The sequence below is a fragment of the Telopea speciosissima genome, chromosome 11 (genome assembly GCF_018873765.1).
Source record: "Telopea speciosissima isolate NSW1024214 ecotype Mountain lineage chromosome 11, Tspe_v1, whole genome shotgun sequence".
Classification (NCBI taxonomy): domain Eukaryota; kingdom Viridiplantae; phylum Streptophyta; class Magnoliopsida; order Proteales; family Proteaceae; genus Telopea; species Telopea speciosissima.
In genome coordinates, this window is record NC_057926.1 from 40,021,973 (window position 1) to 40,038,526 (window position 16,554).

Consider the following 16,554-nt stretch of genomic DNA (forward strand, 5'->3'; position numbering starts at 1 on the left):
TTGGTTATAGAATAAGATAGAAAAGTTGAAGAGGTAGCAGGGCTGGAATCCACCTGAGACGTCTTGGAATCTATCAAGAGTAGCCCCTGAGAAACCTGTAAGATGGCACTGAATCCACAACAAACAACAGTTGAGAAAACTGAGAAATTCTATTATTCAAATCTTGGGTAGGCCTCTGGCCTATACATCTATTTACAACATTGGACTCGACTCAATCAGTGACTGAATTGGACTGACAAAGCATGCTCCAAAACTTAGATTGAAATCCAAAACCAGAGCTGGCTGTATACACATCTAGGACTCTCATAAAACCAAACAAAAATCGAATTTGAAAAGTGTTGACTGAAATCCAACTAGGACTCCATAAGACCAAACATAAATTAAACTTGAAAAGTGTTGACACCAGTGGCTCACACCAACTAACAATCAGAAATCTATTCCAAGTTTCCAACTAGGACTCCATAAAACAACAACAACAACTACTCAGCTTGATCCCAACTAAATGGGGTCGGTTACATGGATCCTTGACCTCCAATCAGCTCTATTCGAGGTCATACTTGATACAAGGCCTAAGCTATGCATGTCTTTCCTCACCACTTCTCCTAAGGTCATTTTAGGTCTGCCCCTTGCTCTTATAGTTCCTTCAATCCTTAATCAAATCACTCCTCCATATTGGGGCATCCAAAGGCACACGGCCATGCCACCTCAAACGACTTTCTCATAGCTTATCATGTATCGGAGCTACTCCCAAATCAGCTCTAATATGATCATTCCTTATTTTATCCTTCCTAGTTTAGTTTTGCCACTCATCCATCTAAACATCCTCATCTCCGCTACACTGAGTTTATCTATATGATGCTTCTTAACTGCCCAACATTCCGCGCCATACATCATAGCCGGTTGTATGATTGCCCTATAAAATTTTCCTTTTAAGTTTTAAAGGAATACGCCGATCACACAGCATTCCGGACGCATCTCTCCACTTCATCCATCCTATTAATTCTCTGTGGAACATCATCCTCTATATCACCTTCTTTATTTATGATTGAGCCCATATACCTAAAATAATCACTTTGCGGAAAAGTGTTGACAGAACTCCAGTGACTTCCTGGACACCAACTAACAATCATAAATCAAACTAACTCCTAACAAACTCGGACTTGACCAGACTTGTAGCAAGCAGAACTAGAACCTGACCACATGCAGGTAAAAAAAATCAGTTCCTTCTCTTAGATTTTGTATCAATTCTCCCTTGATTGAAATCAGTCGTCCCCGACGGATGGGTAACAGCCATGTACTCTTCATCTCTCCCTTGCTTGAAATCAGTCTTCCTCGACGAATGGGTAACAGCCATGTACTAATGTAGAAAGGGTTCAACTAAGAACCACTCTATGGTAGGATCGATAATAGTTGCAGCAGATCATCAATAATAGAAGCAAATCAGAATTAGAAGGTAATAGAAGGTAACGTATACTAGGTAAACTAGCCAGCAGTTTGGTGTCGAGCTGGGATTGAAGGAAGGTCTGGCAGCAATAAGAAACCTTCCAAAATTGCAGTCAGGTCTTTCCAATGACTGCAGAGATATGAAGGCCAGAAGTTACAGCAGCAGAGACTAGGAACTGATGCAGCCGCAGGTGTGGGAAGTGACTTCTTTGCTTCAGAACAGCAACAGCTGGACTTCTTGTTTTGAATGCTTTCTAAATCTTCACAGTTGTAGCAGCAGCAGTGGTTTGCACTCTCACAGTAATAGTAGCAGCAGGGGATCAATTGTAAGAAGAGGAAAGAAGATAGAAGAGAAGATAGGAGGGGGTGGGGATAGGGTTTCGGCTCTCTCTGTCCTTCATCCTATCACCAGGACAATGACATTGCACAAAAGCAACTTCATTCATCTATTCAAATCCTTGTGAGGCTCCTAAGAGCTCATACATATTTATGGGCAGCTATGCTTGCCTTACAAGGAAAAAATTAGAAACTTGCAAGAAAAAGGAAACACACTGAAAATAGAAACTTAAGCATACTTTCTAAATCTGAAATTAGAAACTAAACTGAGCTAAGGTTGCTTAATAGACAACCACAAAATATCTAAGGGAATAACTCTGAAAATAGTAACTAACTAAATCAACAATAAAATCTTCCTTCTCCTGCTATCATGTACTTTTTCATATAAATCTGGAGAGATGTGCTTGAAGTTGTCCGCATGTATTCATGTGCATTTGACCTCGGACGATTCTTCCACTTAACCAGAAAGGAATGGGATCCCTGACTTTTCTTTGTAGCAGTATATTAAACATCCAAGTCCTGAGACACTTCAATCGCATCCTCTGCTCAAGGCATGCTAGGTGTCTCCCTCATCAGAATGGTGACCCAAATAGATGGTCAGATCACCAACATTTGAAACGTTGCTTATAGACATGTCAGGAGGTAATTATAAGACATAGGCATTGGGTAAAATTTCTTAAGAACCTTATAAGGACCCATCTTCCCTGGATGGAGCTTATAATTTGCATTAGTTGGAACCTTTTGCCAGGAATTCAAACCATAATAATGTCAGCCGGATTGATTTCACATGTCTTTGATGGCAATCAGCTGTAACCTCAGTAATATGCCGAAAGAAGAGAGCTGAAACTAGACCACTTGCAGATTAAAAAAAAAAAAATAGTTCCTTATCCTCTTCTTCATTTCTGCATCAGGGTAATAACTTGCTGCTATCTCAAGAGGGCATAGGGCCTAATGTATATAGATTGTGTAGACTTCCTTAAGGTGGAGTAACTGATGTTGCCCACAAAATTTGAGCACGGTGGATGTATGCCTAATTTTATGATTGGGAAGACTACCCATGCTTTATCATACCAAGATTAGGATAAAAAGATGGCCTAGGGATAAAAATTCTGTTATTGGGACTGCCAACTTCGGGGCCTTCTAAATTTACACATAGGCATGCATACAGGATTAATGTCTAATGCAACTGCATCTATATTCATGAGTGCTGGTAGTTGACAGTGTTCTCATGGTGAGAATGGTGGAGATCCTGATATATTTGGTGCTTTGCTATGCTCAATTAGTGATACAAGATAGCTGATTTCCTTAGATACAAGGTGGCAATCATTTTCTAATTTTGACATTTGTTCTCTTTCTCTCTCTCTCTCTATATATATATATATATCCTGTTCCTGTCTCTTGTTATCAGTGTTAATCTCATCCTGTGTTCATTAGCTGGTTTCTTTGGAAAGGAAAAGAAAAATGTGCCAAGTCCATCCTGTGTTTTAAACCTTCTATTTTTTTTTTAAAATCCCAGAAGTTGAATTGTTGTTTCTCAATCACCTCGTGGAAATGTTTAGATAATTATCTGATTTGATTTGAACCACCCTTTCTTTTGTTTAAAAAGCCAATCCCCTGTTTCCTTCATGAAAATAATTCCATCCAAAATGGGGGCTGTATGTTGTTTTAAAAAGCTTTACTAACTTCTTACCAATGAATTTACTTTAGAAAGTCAGACACCGTTCCTCCAGTAACTGTTTCTTGGGTTCTGTTGTGTGTGTATGTTTTTTTTCCCCCTATTTTTTTTCCATTTATGGTTTGAATTTAGGTTTTGGGGGGGAGGGGATGGGAGGTCCATTTTGATATTGTTGGATTGGGGATGTACCATTGTAGCTTGCTTGGGGTTCAATCACTCTGTCAAATGTAGAAACTGCAGAAGTTGAAATTTGTTGACATCACAAAGAAAAAACATATTGTAACTTGTACTAGTTAATTTAGTTTGATTTCAGTTTTCTTTCTTTTTTGGTGGTGGTGGTGGTGGTGTGTGTGTGTGTGTTGGGGGGGGGGGTTTGGTTATCTCCGTCAATGTGTCCATTTGATTGAATACTTAGCTTGAGTTTTGATGTTTCATGTTTCGACTGGTTGGAGTCTTCCTAACAGGCTGCCTCCATTTGCAGGCCCCTTCGACTGGATCCACTTCGCCTACTTCTGCTTTGGCATCAACAATACCTCAAGCACCCACTCCAACCTTGGCTACGTGAGTTTAATGTGCTTTCTTTCTGTCAGCAGTTATGCTTAGTCTGTGATTTTACGTACGGTATTTCTTTTATTTGTTACTACTACATTGTGCAGTCCGGCATCTGCTCCTGTGCCAACTCCTGCAGCTGCTGCTGCGCCAACTCCTTTAGCTGCTCCTGTGTCCACAGTTGCTGCTTCGTGAGTATATTTGTTCTTTGACATTTCAGCTATCGTTTTAATGATCTTGCTTGTAAGATATTGACTTAGGCTACGTTTGGTAACGTTTTTCGTCAAGAACAGGTGTTTTTTTTTTCCCAGAAACGTTTTTTGGTGTTCTTGGTCTAGAGCAGTGTTCTTTGCTTGTAATTTACCGTTTGGCAAATCCGTTCCAAAACTGTTGTTAGAACAGTTCTGGAACAACTATGGCATTTGGTAAAACCTGTTCCTAGTAAACTATATTTGCAAAATCAGATCAAGAGTGACAGAGCACTCCACATACTTCAATCACATATAGGTTATTAGTAAACCATGTAATAGATAGCACCTCTGGCTCCAAAAAATAGGATGGAAATTTTCAAATTCATCACTTTGATTTTTCATGTAATGAATTTGTGAGCAGTTCACATAAAAAACTTCCAAGCAAGTTCTTTTTGTCCCCTTTCCTTTTCTTCTCTGATTCTGAAACTAAAACTGAAACATACTAATCTAATTCCAACCAGATAGATCCAAAAGTTATTGAATCCAAATAAAAGCTCAATTTGCTGACATCCAACTTCAGCCGTGCCTTGTCACTTGAGCATCCATTGGGATGACCTGAATTCTTTAGAGTCAGGTTCTCAAAAAGATTATAAAGTTAGTATCTGTTAGATTGTCAAGAAAGTTGGTGCTACCTGAACTAGAGTACCTTTGGCTCCATGCCCTGACAATGGAGTGGTGTCTTTGGGCCAGCTCATACTTGGCCTGAATCTGAACTCTATGGTCATATGTTATCCATGTCACCACATCACATGTTGATTTTCTGCCCAATCTGACCTTGCCTCATGTGGGGATAATTATTTTCAAATATCAAATCTGTATGAAGCTCATAGGTCATTGATAATAACGAGGGAAAAAAACGCTTATGTTTGTGGCCATATGGTTGAGATAGGTCTCTTAATTTTGCATGTGGCCGGTGTGCGGTCCTACCTATCCAATGGTCAGAATGAGTTCATGACAAACACGCCACATGGGGTCATCTGGTTTTGATAGCATTGTGAAACTGTTCTCCTTTTATTAAATATGAAAAATATTTAACAATTTAATCATTATGAGAGCATGTTTGCCAAGAAGATGGTCTGGGATTATATCCCCGCAATGATTAGGAAAAGGGTGGGGGAGTGATGATTTGAAACCAATGGTTCCTTCTTGTGGTAACCAGCAACGGTCCTATGGCCTGATTCATGTTCAGATCTTGTTTTCAAGTAACTGATTTTGGACTTTGTGAATTGATGAGATGATGTCCTGTTCTCTTTGATCAGCGTGGTGTATGATCTCATTGGGCGTTGGGCTTTCTGTTTTTCTTCTTATAAACTATCTTATCAGAAAGGAAGAAATATTCCACGTTACGTACATTGTTATTTTTATGATCTTTTATGTATTGTTTAAGCAGCACAGAAACAGATGTTTATGGTCAAGCAGCATCAAGTCTTGTTGCCGGCAGCAACTTTGAGGGAACTATTCAGCAAATTCTTGATATGGGTGGAGGAAGTTGGGATAGAGATACTGTTGTGCGTGCTTTGCGTGCAGCTTATAACAACCCAGAGAGAGCTGTTGAATATTTATATTCTGTAAGTCTGTTCCCCTTGTTGGATTCTTCTACTTCTCATTCTTACAAGCTGTCCATTGAGTCTAAGATTTGGATTGAAGGAAGCCCATCTCTAGGCGATTCGAACTCTAGAGATTACCCCACTTAATCCTCTTTTGTTGTGACAAACCAGTTGGAACTACGATCTGGCCCTAAGTTTTACTAAGGGCATCAATGTGTACCAAGTACCGAATACCGAAACCTTTTCCATACCGAATGATCGATGCCGAACGGTACCGAATTTATATGTACCGAGTCCGTATGGGCCATAATACTGAAAATACACCATACTGAACCGATACCTTAGTGAAATACCTGTTTTAATTTGTACCGAATAATACCCAACCGATTTGCTATGGTATTGGGATGAGATACCTGTACTGAATTGGTATTTGGTACGGTATCACTGTATCGGTATGGGCCATTTGTGCAGTGTACCGACCCAAAACCGTACCGGTATCCTGCAACCATACCGATTGACATCCTTAAGTTCTACCGCTGGGTTTGATAACTAGCTGTTTGATCTGATGGTGGTTTGCATTCAAGAGGTTTACGAGTGCAGAACCTCTCCCTGAAATTTTATATCGATTGAATCCCTTCGTGGAGAGCTCTCCATTTGAAGAATCCCTAGTTTTCCATCCTTTGCTAGTTTGCTTCCATTGTGAGGTTGAAGAAGGGTCATGTCCTGAAATTATGAATACCCCCCCCCCCCCAACCTATTGTTACTACATAATGTCCTGTGTCTTAAAAGCTATTTCTGTTTTACACCCTTCTCCTTGATATTCTAGATCTGTCATTTTCTTTTGAGTTTATTTATTGTTGGAATATGGGTATTATTGTAACATGGGTCGACCCATGGGGTATTTTCTATTCCCAGTATTATTGTAATTGTTGTATTCTGGAATTTTCTCCAGACCTATTATAATTAAATCGTGGAGGGCTATCACATTGATAAGCCATTCCAATTGTTTCTTCATGGTATTAGAGCCAAAATCGATACCTAAGAAATAAATCCCAAATTCCAAAAATCGATCTCCCTCCTTGAGCTTGATTTTTGCCTTCTTCCATCTCTCCTCTTCAAGATCGATCTCTCCTAGATCGATTAGACTAGTTATCCTAAAACCCGAAACCCAACTCTACAGCCGAGACTCTCTTCTCCTCAAGTCTCCACTGTCTCATGGGGGCGGTACTTTGAGGTGATCAAATAATGATCTAGTACCTGCCCTAGAACTTACCTCCTTTTTCCTTCCCTATTTTATGATCTCCATACAGATTGAGATCAGTTTTTGAAGATTGAAGATTTGCAGAATTTTTTTTGGACACGATATTCATCAGCCACGATGGATCTGTAGATCTGCAATTTGTTTTCTCAGAAGTTCTTGGTTATTGAAGTTCTCGGCATTCTAGGATTCTTATTGTCTTTCATCTTATTTTTCCCATCAGTTTTCTGCACTTTAAGATCGAAACCACAAAGGATCAGGTCTTCTCCAACAGAGCCGAGAATTATTTTTTGTAGGAAACCATATTTGCAACTTTTTGGACACATCATCTCTGTACTTTGGGCTCTTATTCCCTTATTTTTTTATCGATAGTCTCATCAGTATGCCTGATTCAGACGTATCTACTGTACCCACTGGCCCATCTGTTACACAAGGGAATCATCATGATTATCCCTCTTTTCCAGCCAACCCAGTGAAGCTCGATGGCACCAATTATTTACTCTGGTCTACATCAGTCTTTCTCTCCATTGATTCAAGGGGCTATAAGGACTATATATATGGTACTACTGTTAAGCCAAGTGATGTTGGTCCATTACAAGATAAGTGGAGTTCAAGTAACTCTCTGGTTATGTCCATTACAAGATAAGTGGAGTTCAAGTAACTCTCTGGTTATGTCCTTTCTTCTAAGTGCTATGACTCCATCCATTGCCCGTGGCTTTGTATTGCTTGATACAACCGCCAAAATTTGGAATGCTGCTAAAGATACCTATTCCCAGGTAGGGAATGATGCACAAGTTTATGATATTCAAAGAAAAATCCATGCAACCGAACAGGGTGAACTTACTTTGTCACAATACTACTCTGAACTCCGTAGTCTATGGCAAGAGCTCGATTACTATGATAACTTTCAACTTGATTGTCTTTTCGATATTACAAAATTCCAGCAAAGGGAGGATAAATTCAGAGTATATACTTTTTTGACTGGACTTAATGTGGAATATGATCAGCTTCGGTCTCAAGTTTTGAGTCGTTCCCCTTTTCCCAATTTGGAGCAAGCCTACTCTATGATACAGTTGGAGGATACTCATCGTTCCACTATGTTACGACCCACACAGCCAGAGAGATCAGCTTTAATAACTTCTGGGGGTGGCTCTTCTAATACTGGTACACGTTCCTCGTCTGAGAAGGAACCTCTTAAATGTACCCATTGTGGAAAAGAACGACATACTGTGGATTATTGTTGGAAATTGCATGGTCGGCCATCTGATGGTCGTGGTGGTGGTTGTGGTCGAGGCCGTGGTCGTGGTGGTACACATGCCAACCTTTCTGAAGCTACTGAAACAGCCCCTAATACCACACTTTCTGCAGAAGAACTTGCTGTATTTCGTCGTATGATGACCAACTTTGGGTCTCTCACATCTCCATCTGCATCTGCCTCTACCTCGACTGTGGTTCCCTCTTCTGAATCCAACTTTGTTTTCTCCCAACCAGGTATTTCTTTTGCTGGTCATTGTGCTTTGGCATTATCTCATCCTTGGATAATCGATTCCGGAGCCACTGACCACATGACTGGTACATCAAATTTATTTTTTCGTTATTCTCCTTCAGGCTAAGATATAATCAAAATAGCCGATGGTTCTCTTTCCTCTGTATCGGGGAAGGGAGCCATCCATTGCTCTCCTTTATCCTTGTCCTCTGTTTTGCATGTCCCTAAATTAACTTCTAATTTGCTTTCTATTAGTAGTTTGACATTTGATCTCAATTGTAAAGTTATTTTTTATCCTTCCCATTGTGTCTTTCAGGACTTGGGGACAGGGAGAACGATTGGAGCTGGTAAAATACGTGGTGGAATTTATTTGCTTGACGATGATCTTATCTCTAGTACTGCTGCAGTCAAGTCTGGACAGGCTCTTACTGCTACTTCCGCTGACCATCATTTATCTGAATTACATCGTTGGCATCGTCGATTGGGACATCCACCTTTAGGAACCTTAGCTAAAAATTTTCCTGGTTTATTTTAGCAATGTAATCCTCAAACTTTATTATGTGAGACCTGTGTTTTTGCAAAACAAACTCGTTCTATTTATTCTAGTTCAAATAAAAGATGTTCCAAGCCTTTTTCTATGATTCATTCTGATGTCTGGGGTCCCTCATGCACATCCTCTATTTTTGGTTTTAAGTGGTTTGTCACATTTATTGATTGTCACACATGCACCACTTGGTTTATTTAATGCGGCACAAAAGTGAAGTGTTTTCTTGTTTTAAGGTTTTTTATAGCATGGTTCAAACTCAGTTTCAAGCCACCATTCAAACTCTTCGGAGTGACAATGGTCGTGAATATTTAGACGGGGCATTTCAATTATTTCTTGCTACTCAAGGTATCATTCATCAAACTAGTTGCGTTGACACTCCACCCAAAAATGGAGTGGCTGAACGCAAAAACAGACGTCTTCTTGATGTAGCTCGCTCCATTATGTTTGAAATGCATGTTCCTTCTCCTTTTTGGGGCGAGGCTGTTCTAACAGCTGCTTATCTTATTAATAGAATGCCCTCTTGGATCCTTGACTATAAATCTCCTCTTGATCTTTTAAAGGGGTCTTCTTCTTACATTATTCCTCCAAAGATTTTCGAGTGTGTTTGTTTTGTTCGAAACCACTATGCCCATGGTAAATTTGATCCTCGCGGTCTCCGCTGTATTTTCATTGGTTATTCTCCCACCCAAAAAGGGTATAAATGTTACCATCCTCCATCTTCTTGTGTTTTTGTTTCAATGGATGTTGTTTTTCATGAGGTTGTGGCTTTCTTTCCCTCTTTGGCACCTCTTCAGGGGGAGTCTACATCTACTCTAGAAGATGTGCCAATTACTATTCCTCCTCTCCATGAGCCCATTGATGATTATCATGTACCTTTAGAAGATGATGTTGTCCAGGGGGAGCGGCAGCTGGTTCAGCCAGAGAAAGACTTTAATCAGCAATATTATCGAAAGAAAAAAGGGCAACGACAGCCCACCACTGCAGTATTACCGAACCAAGAGTTGTCCTCTGAACCAGGACCGAATGAGACTTCCTCTGGTAATATTTCTGATCTTTTAAATTCTTCTCCTTTGAATCCCTCTCCTATTATTTCTGATCCATCACTTGATCTACCCATTGCTCTTAGGAAGGGGAAAAGATCTTGTACGCAACATCCAATTTCTCTGGTTGTTTCGTATGAATCTTTGTCCCCCTCATTTCATGCTTTCGCTTCCTCTTTATCTTTTGTTTCCATACCACAGACTTGGCAGGATGCATTTACAGATGCTAGGTGGAAAGAGGCCATGGTCGAAGAAATGCAAGCTCTTAAGAAGAATGGTAAATGGGATCTTGTTACTCTTTCACCACAAAAGAAGACTGTGGGCTGCAAGTGGGTCTTTGTAATTAAACAAAAAGTTGATGGAACTGTTGACCGTTTTAAAGCAAGGCTGGTTGCTCGCGGATTTACCCAAACATATAGGGTAGATTATTTAGAGACTTTTGCGCCTGTTGCCAAGATGAGCACTATCAGGGTTATTCTTTCTTGTGCTGTGAACCTTGGATGGAGTCTACAACAACTTGATGTAAAAAATGCCTTCCTCCATGGTGAATTAGAGGAGGAAGTATATATGGATGTTTCTCCTGGATTCTCCTCTGCTGCAACTCAAGGCAAGGTTTGTAAACTTAAGCGGGCTTTGTATGGTCTGAAACAGTCGCCACATGCATGGTTTGGTCGCTTTCAGACGGCAATGGTGGCATTTTGTTATAAACAAAAGCAATACAGATCACACCTTGTTCATCAAGAAGACGGGCAGCGTTATTACTCTTCTCATCGTATATGTTGATGATATAGTTGTAACTGGAAATAACCCTGCTGAAATTTCCAAGTTGAAGACTTATTTGGCCAAGGAATTTGAGATCAAGGATCTAGGCATGCTTCGCTATTTTCTAGGGATTGAAGTAGCCCATTCTTCTCAAGGGCTATTCTTATCTCAACGCAAGTATACTCTAGATCTTCTTTCAGAAACTGACATGTTAGGCTGTTCTCCTGTGGATACTCCCATAGAGGCAAATGCTCGTTTTCGAGACACTGATGGTGAACCAGTGGACAAGGGGAGATATCAGCGGTTAGTCGGGCGCCTAATTTATTTATCTCACACTAGGTCTGACATTGCCTATGCTGTGAGCTGTATTAGTCAATTTATGCATGATCCTCGGTCTAACCATCTGGAATCCGTATTCAGAATTTTGAGATACTTGAAGTCTGCTCCTGGTAAAGGAGTTTTATTATCTCGTCATGATCATCTCTAGATTGAGGCCTACACTGACTCAAACTGGGCTGGTTCTCATGATCGAAAATCCACCACAGGTTACTGTACATTTGTGGGTGGAAATTGTGTTACATGGCGCAGCAAGAAGCAAACTGTGGTGGCCCGTTCCAGTGCAGAGGCTGAATTTAGAGCTATGGCTCTTGGCATTTGTGAGCTATTGTGGCTTAAAACCTTGTTACAAGATTTGAGTATTCCTATTACTCTGCCTATGGGACTTTATTGTGACAGTAAATCAGCAATAAGTATTGCCTATAATCCAATTCAGCATGATACGACGAAACACATCGAAATTGATCGTCATTTTATCAAAGAGAATCTGGATAATGGGACTGTTTGTGTTCCTTATGTTCAATCTGGAGAACAATTGGCTGATGTGTTCACCAAAGGATTAAGTGGAAAGGTTTTTCAACCTCTAGTGTGCAAGTTGGGCATATGACTGATATCTATGCACCAACTTGAGGGGGAGTGTTGGAATATGGATATTATTGTAACTTGGGTCGACCCATGATATATGGTCAACCCATGAGGTGTTTTCTATTCTAGTTGTTTTTCCCTATTCTAGTTAATTGGGGTATTATTGTAATTGTTGTATTCTGGAATTTTCTCCAGACCTATTATAAATAAATCGTGGAGGGCCATGACATTGATAAGCCATTCCAATTGTTTCTTCATTTACTTATATGTCCTTTCTCTTCCAAAAGAGCCTTTTACATGTGCGGTGAATATACAGAATTGCCACTCAGCCCTTAAATTTAGTTATTTATTACTCCGTGGGCCCAGAGCAAACCCGAATAGGGTTTTCGAACCCCAGGATCGCATGAGAGTCAATCTGGAATACTAATTCCGTATGCACTGCTAAACAGCTCCAAAACTCTTAAAAAATGTGACTATTCTTTACTCAAATCATGCTTAACTGATTTGAAGGGGGGGGGGGGGAGGTACATATATCTAACTTTTGGCTTCCTAAAATGACTCCTAATCACTCTCACACTCTGAATAAATTAAATAGACTCGATGCAGAACTCTATACTTACTATTAGTAAACTAATTTAATTCAAACACTTGAGACACTAACCTTGTGTTCTGACCTCACCCCTACTTTATGGACTTATCATTAGGGCCCAAGCAAATAACCCAAGGTTCATAAAACCGATCCATGTTCCAAAATAAAGTCTTCTTAGCCTCTTAGGTCCAATTGGGCAGTCTTGATTGCAGCAATGGGCCCCCATAAAAAGAAAACCCAAATCGGGCCAGCAAGAGGGCTTTGTGCTGGCATCAACTGAGGAACAGCCACTAGTAAACGGTTATTAGAAAAATACTGCCTATTTATTGTAATTTTTTTAACCGTTATGTATGGATGAGTTGGCAACTGTGGATTCACTTGTTATTTATTAGGTCTCTGAATTTGAATTATTGAATTGCTGGTTAGTCATACTGACACGTGTCTACAATTGCCCCCTAACTATTTCTGCTGTACCTTCTTGGCAGTAACTTGTGTGTTCATCCGCTTCTTAACATAGCATGTTTTTTGTGCAAGTATTGTGACTAATTACCAATGCTGTACTGTGTGCACCAGCACTATATTATGCGTTTGTGTGCTTTACCTATATCCTCTAGGAAATTGCTTTAGCATTTCAGGGAGTCATTACATTTTGCGATGTTAGGTGGGGGACCTCCAAGCTTTGTGATCTTATTTTTGGATCTAACGAAATTGCTTATGCTTTACCCAATGACATTTTTCCTTTTTATTGGTCTATTCACCGCATGGGGGTTAGTAATTATGTGGAATTTTATTCATCTTTGTGTTGTTTGTGCTTTATTATTCCCTTTCACTATTGCTCCCACACCTATTTCAATAAAACTGCACATTTAAACTTCTATTGGTTTTTTTTGAAAATGTATTAGGGTATACCGGAGCAAGCAGAAGTTCCCCTTGTACTGCGGCCGCCTGGGAGTGGTGATGCTACTATCCCTCCTGCCCAGGCTCCACAACCTGCAGGACCAGCCCCTCCTTCCACTGGACCAAATGCAAACCCACTTGACCTCTTTCCTCAGGTAGGCAGATTCTTTGTATTTTAATGTATCAAGAATTTTTGGGTGGTGATATATTTCGTTCTCCTGACAAAATAGGGCCTTCCAAATGTGGGTTCTAATGCTGGTGCGGGTTCCTTGGACTTTCTACGCAACAGCCAACAGGTACCTAAATTCTATTTTGCTTGGGTACTTAAAATTCCTCAAACGTATCCATGTCCAGACATTATGCCTATGGTTTCACTGTGGGGAATGGGCCATGCATATCTCTGCTTGGTGTATGTTGGAAGCATTTTAAAGCTGCGAGAATATCAACAACTATATATTTTGGCTAGATATTGTATGATTAAATGCGTGTATGTCCAGGATCAAGTTAGCCTTACACTCGCACCTATATTCATACTTGAATATGAGCTGTGAGTTTCTGGGGTCGTCTGTTCTTATTATTTCATCTGAGATTTGAAATTGTTTGTACCTGTTGCAGTTCCAAGCATTGCGAGCTATGGTGCAGGCAAACCCCCAAATATTGCAGGTTCTCTTTTATTTGTGCTCCTTTATATTTATCTTGCATGTCTTCCTTCCTGATTTCTTTCTTTGCGGTCTCATGGTGTTATATACTTTGTCTACAGCCCATGCTTCAAGAACTGGGGAAGCAAAATCCACACCTAATGAGGCTCATTCAAGAACATCAGGCTGACTTTCTTCACTTGATTAATGAACCTGTTGAAGGAGCAGAAGGGTGAGATGTCTTACTACCGTTATTTGGATATTGTTCGAGTAATAAATGGAAGTATTTGGTTCTAATATTATTTGTCAATATGTGGCTTCAGGAATCTATTAGGGCAACTGGCAGAAGCGATGCCACAGGCAGTGACAGTCACACCCGAGGAGCGTGAAGCCATTGAACGGGTAAGTTTCCTTGACCTATTTCTGGTATGATGTTCTGTACACTAGGAAATTGCTAATGGAGTAGGTATTTCAACTGGTTTCATCTGGTTCAGGTCTTAGTATACCCAGCTTGATCTGGTTCAGGTCCTAGTAAACCCATGCCATGACCTTATCCTTTGTTCTAGGTCCAGGTCTGGGCCTGGTTGCCTTTAGTTTACTAGGTATCCAGCTAATATCCAATACCTGTCAGGTGTTTGGGTACTGAAACAAGCCTGACTCTTTGGTCACTTGTAGGTTGGTGGTTTGAATGGGTAGAATTTTGGCCCATATGAGTTAAATTGAAGGGTTGAATGGTTACCGTTCTTTCTACATTTTAGATTATAAATTTACAACTACCAGGTTTGTGGTTTAGTTTGAAGATTTGGTAGCTTTTGACTTGTGCTCAGAGATACTGCAGTATTACCAAATAAAGAAGGAAAATTAAAAACGAGAAATTTTTTGTTATTTCAATAATAACGGAATTGAACCATAGTACTGCTACCCTGATAATTGCTGCGTGCTTACTAAATAAGTATGTTAGTACTGTTGACCTGCCTACCTGTAAAAACTCAGCTGGCTCTCAGAATTGGGTCTGAAATTGACTAGGTACCCATCATATGGACTCGAGGTCACTAGTAATAAGTATGTTGGTACTGTTGACCTACCTACCTGTAAAAAACTCAGCTGGCTCTCTAATCCTTGAACACTAATATTGGTTAACTCAAGTCAGCTATTGGGGTGGATTACACTGCACCTAATGATTGATTTTAGCCGTTTGCTTAATCCGTAGGTGTCATGGTAGCAAGGCAAGCCTAAGCCCAGGCTCCTTGTTGCCTTGGCATCTAGGCGGACAAGCCCTGTTGTATGAAGAGGGGTTTTTGAGTAAAACAAGAAATTTATGCCTAGTTTAATTTTACAGGGGGACTTTATGCGTATGAATTCTTGATGGCGGTGGACAATGGTGGCAGTGTTTGTCGCTGCAACCTTTCTAGCAGTAGTGGCAACTACTACTGCTTTTTCTCCATATTTGCCACCATCGCCTTTTGATTTTCCCCCATTTCCTCATTTTTCCTTTCCCCCTATTGTCTGTCTGTTGCCTTGAACGATATGGTGATTGGTTGCTTATGCGTTCAAGAACCGCCTTGTTCCCACCATCTCCTTTTGGTTTTCCCCCATTTCCTCATTTTTCCTTTCCCCCTATTTTCTGTCTGGCGCCTTGAACGATATGGTGACTGGTTGCTTAGGTGTTCAAGAACTGCCTTGTTGCCTAGGTGATGATTTGATATGCTTATCCCATATCAATGGTGTTATGAGGGTTGGACCTGTTGTAGATAGTCAACTGATTCTAATTAAGCAACTGTGCAACAGTGATCAGGCCCTTAAATGCCATTTTGTTCCAGCCCTTAATGCCATTTTTGGTCTAGATAACTGATTCCAGTTGAGTAAGTGCCATGGTGGCCCAACCTTTAAATGAGGTGCATTTTTGCTGAAACTGAGAAACTAAGGGGTTTGGTTCTGGTGAAATGTAAAATCTTTTTTTTTGTTGGTGGGAGGTCGGGGTTGGGGGAGGAGAGGAGCAGCAACGATGATGTTTGCCCGCTGTCTGTTAATGTTTTGATTGTGAAAACTTTTAACCTACATGTCTGTCACTGACATTATGCTTTTGTTAGCTTGAGGCGATGGGCTTTGACCGAGCCATTGTATTGGAGGTGTTCTTTGCCTGCAACAAGAACGAGGAGCTTGCTGCCAACTACCTTTTAGATCACATCCATGATTTTGAAGAGTAATTAGATGGAAAACCAAAAATTGTCCATTTTTCTTATTTCCTTTTCTTGGTTTTTTGCCTTATTTTTATGCATTCAGAAGTTTGTACTGTGGAGTATTTATCTGCATTTCACTCTCCAACCATATGTTAGTTTTCCTTTGTGAAGTTGTATGACGATACATAATGTAGTCGCACTTGGGTAAAACTGTAAATGTTCGCGGCAAATCTTCCATGGCATACTCTTCTGTTTAATGTTCTGCAATCTTTGGATTTCCAAGTGTTTTTGTTTTTTTCAGGAAAAGGAGGGGTGGGGGGGGGGGGGGGGTTGGGGTTGGGGTTGGGGTTGGGGTTGGAATGTTTGGTGTTTCTTTTGGCTGGTTGCAGAGGGTGGGAGGTGGTTACATAGGAGGGCAATCTGATAAAATTATAG

At 40.3% G+C, this 16,554-nt stretch overlaps 1 protein-coding gene across 2 annotated transcripts in view; it reads left to right on the top strand.

Annotated features, from left to right (window-relative positions):
* The window catches only part of LOC122646892 (ubiquitin receptor RAD23c-like), a 34,520-nt gene extending 18,231 nt beyond the window's left edge, over window positions 1-16,289 (top strand). For both annotated transcript variants that reach the window (XM_043840526.1, XM_043840527.1), the window contains exons 4-12: window positions 3,936-4,015; window positions 4,111-4,194; window positions 5,645-5,822; window positions 13,307-13,456; window positions 13,532-13,597; window positions 13,917-13,964; window positions 14,062-14,171; window positions 14,263-14,341; window positions 16,030-16,289. In XM_043840526.1, coding sequence (XP_043696461.1) covers window positions 3,936-4,015; window positions 4,111-4,194; window positions 5,645-5,822; window positions 13,307-13,456; window positions 13,532-13,597; window positions 13,917-13,964; window positions 14,062-14,171; window positions 14,263-14,341; window positions 16,030-16,146 — 912 coding nt within the window. In that variant the 3' untranslated portion in view covers window positions 16,147-16,289. The remainder of the gene's footprint in view (window positions 1-3,935; window positions 4,016-4,110; window positions 4,195-5,644; window positions 5,823-13,306; window positions 13,457-13,531; window positions 13,598-13,916; window positions 13,965-14,061; window positions 14,172-14,262; window positions 14,342-16,029) is intronic.
* Window positions 16,290-16,554: the final 265 nt, after the last annotated feature.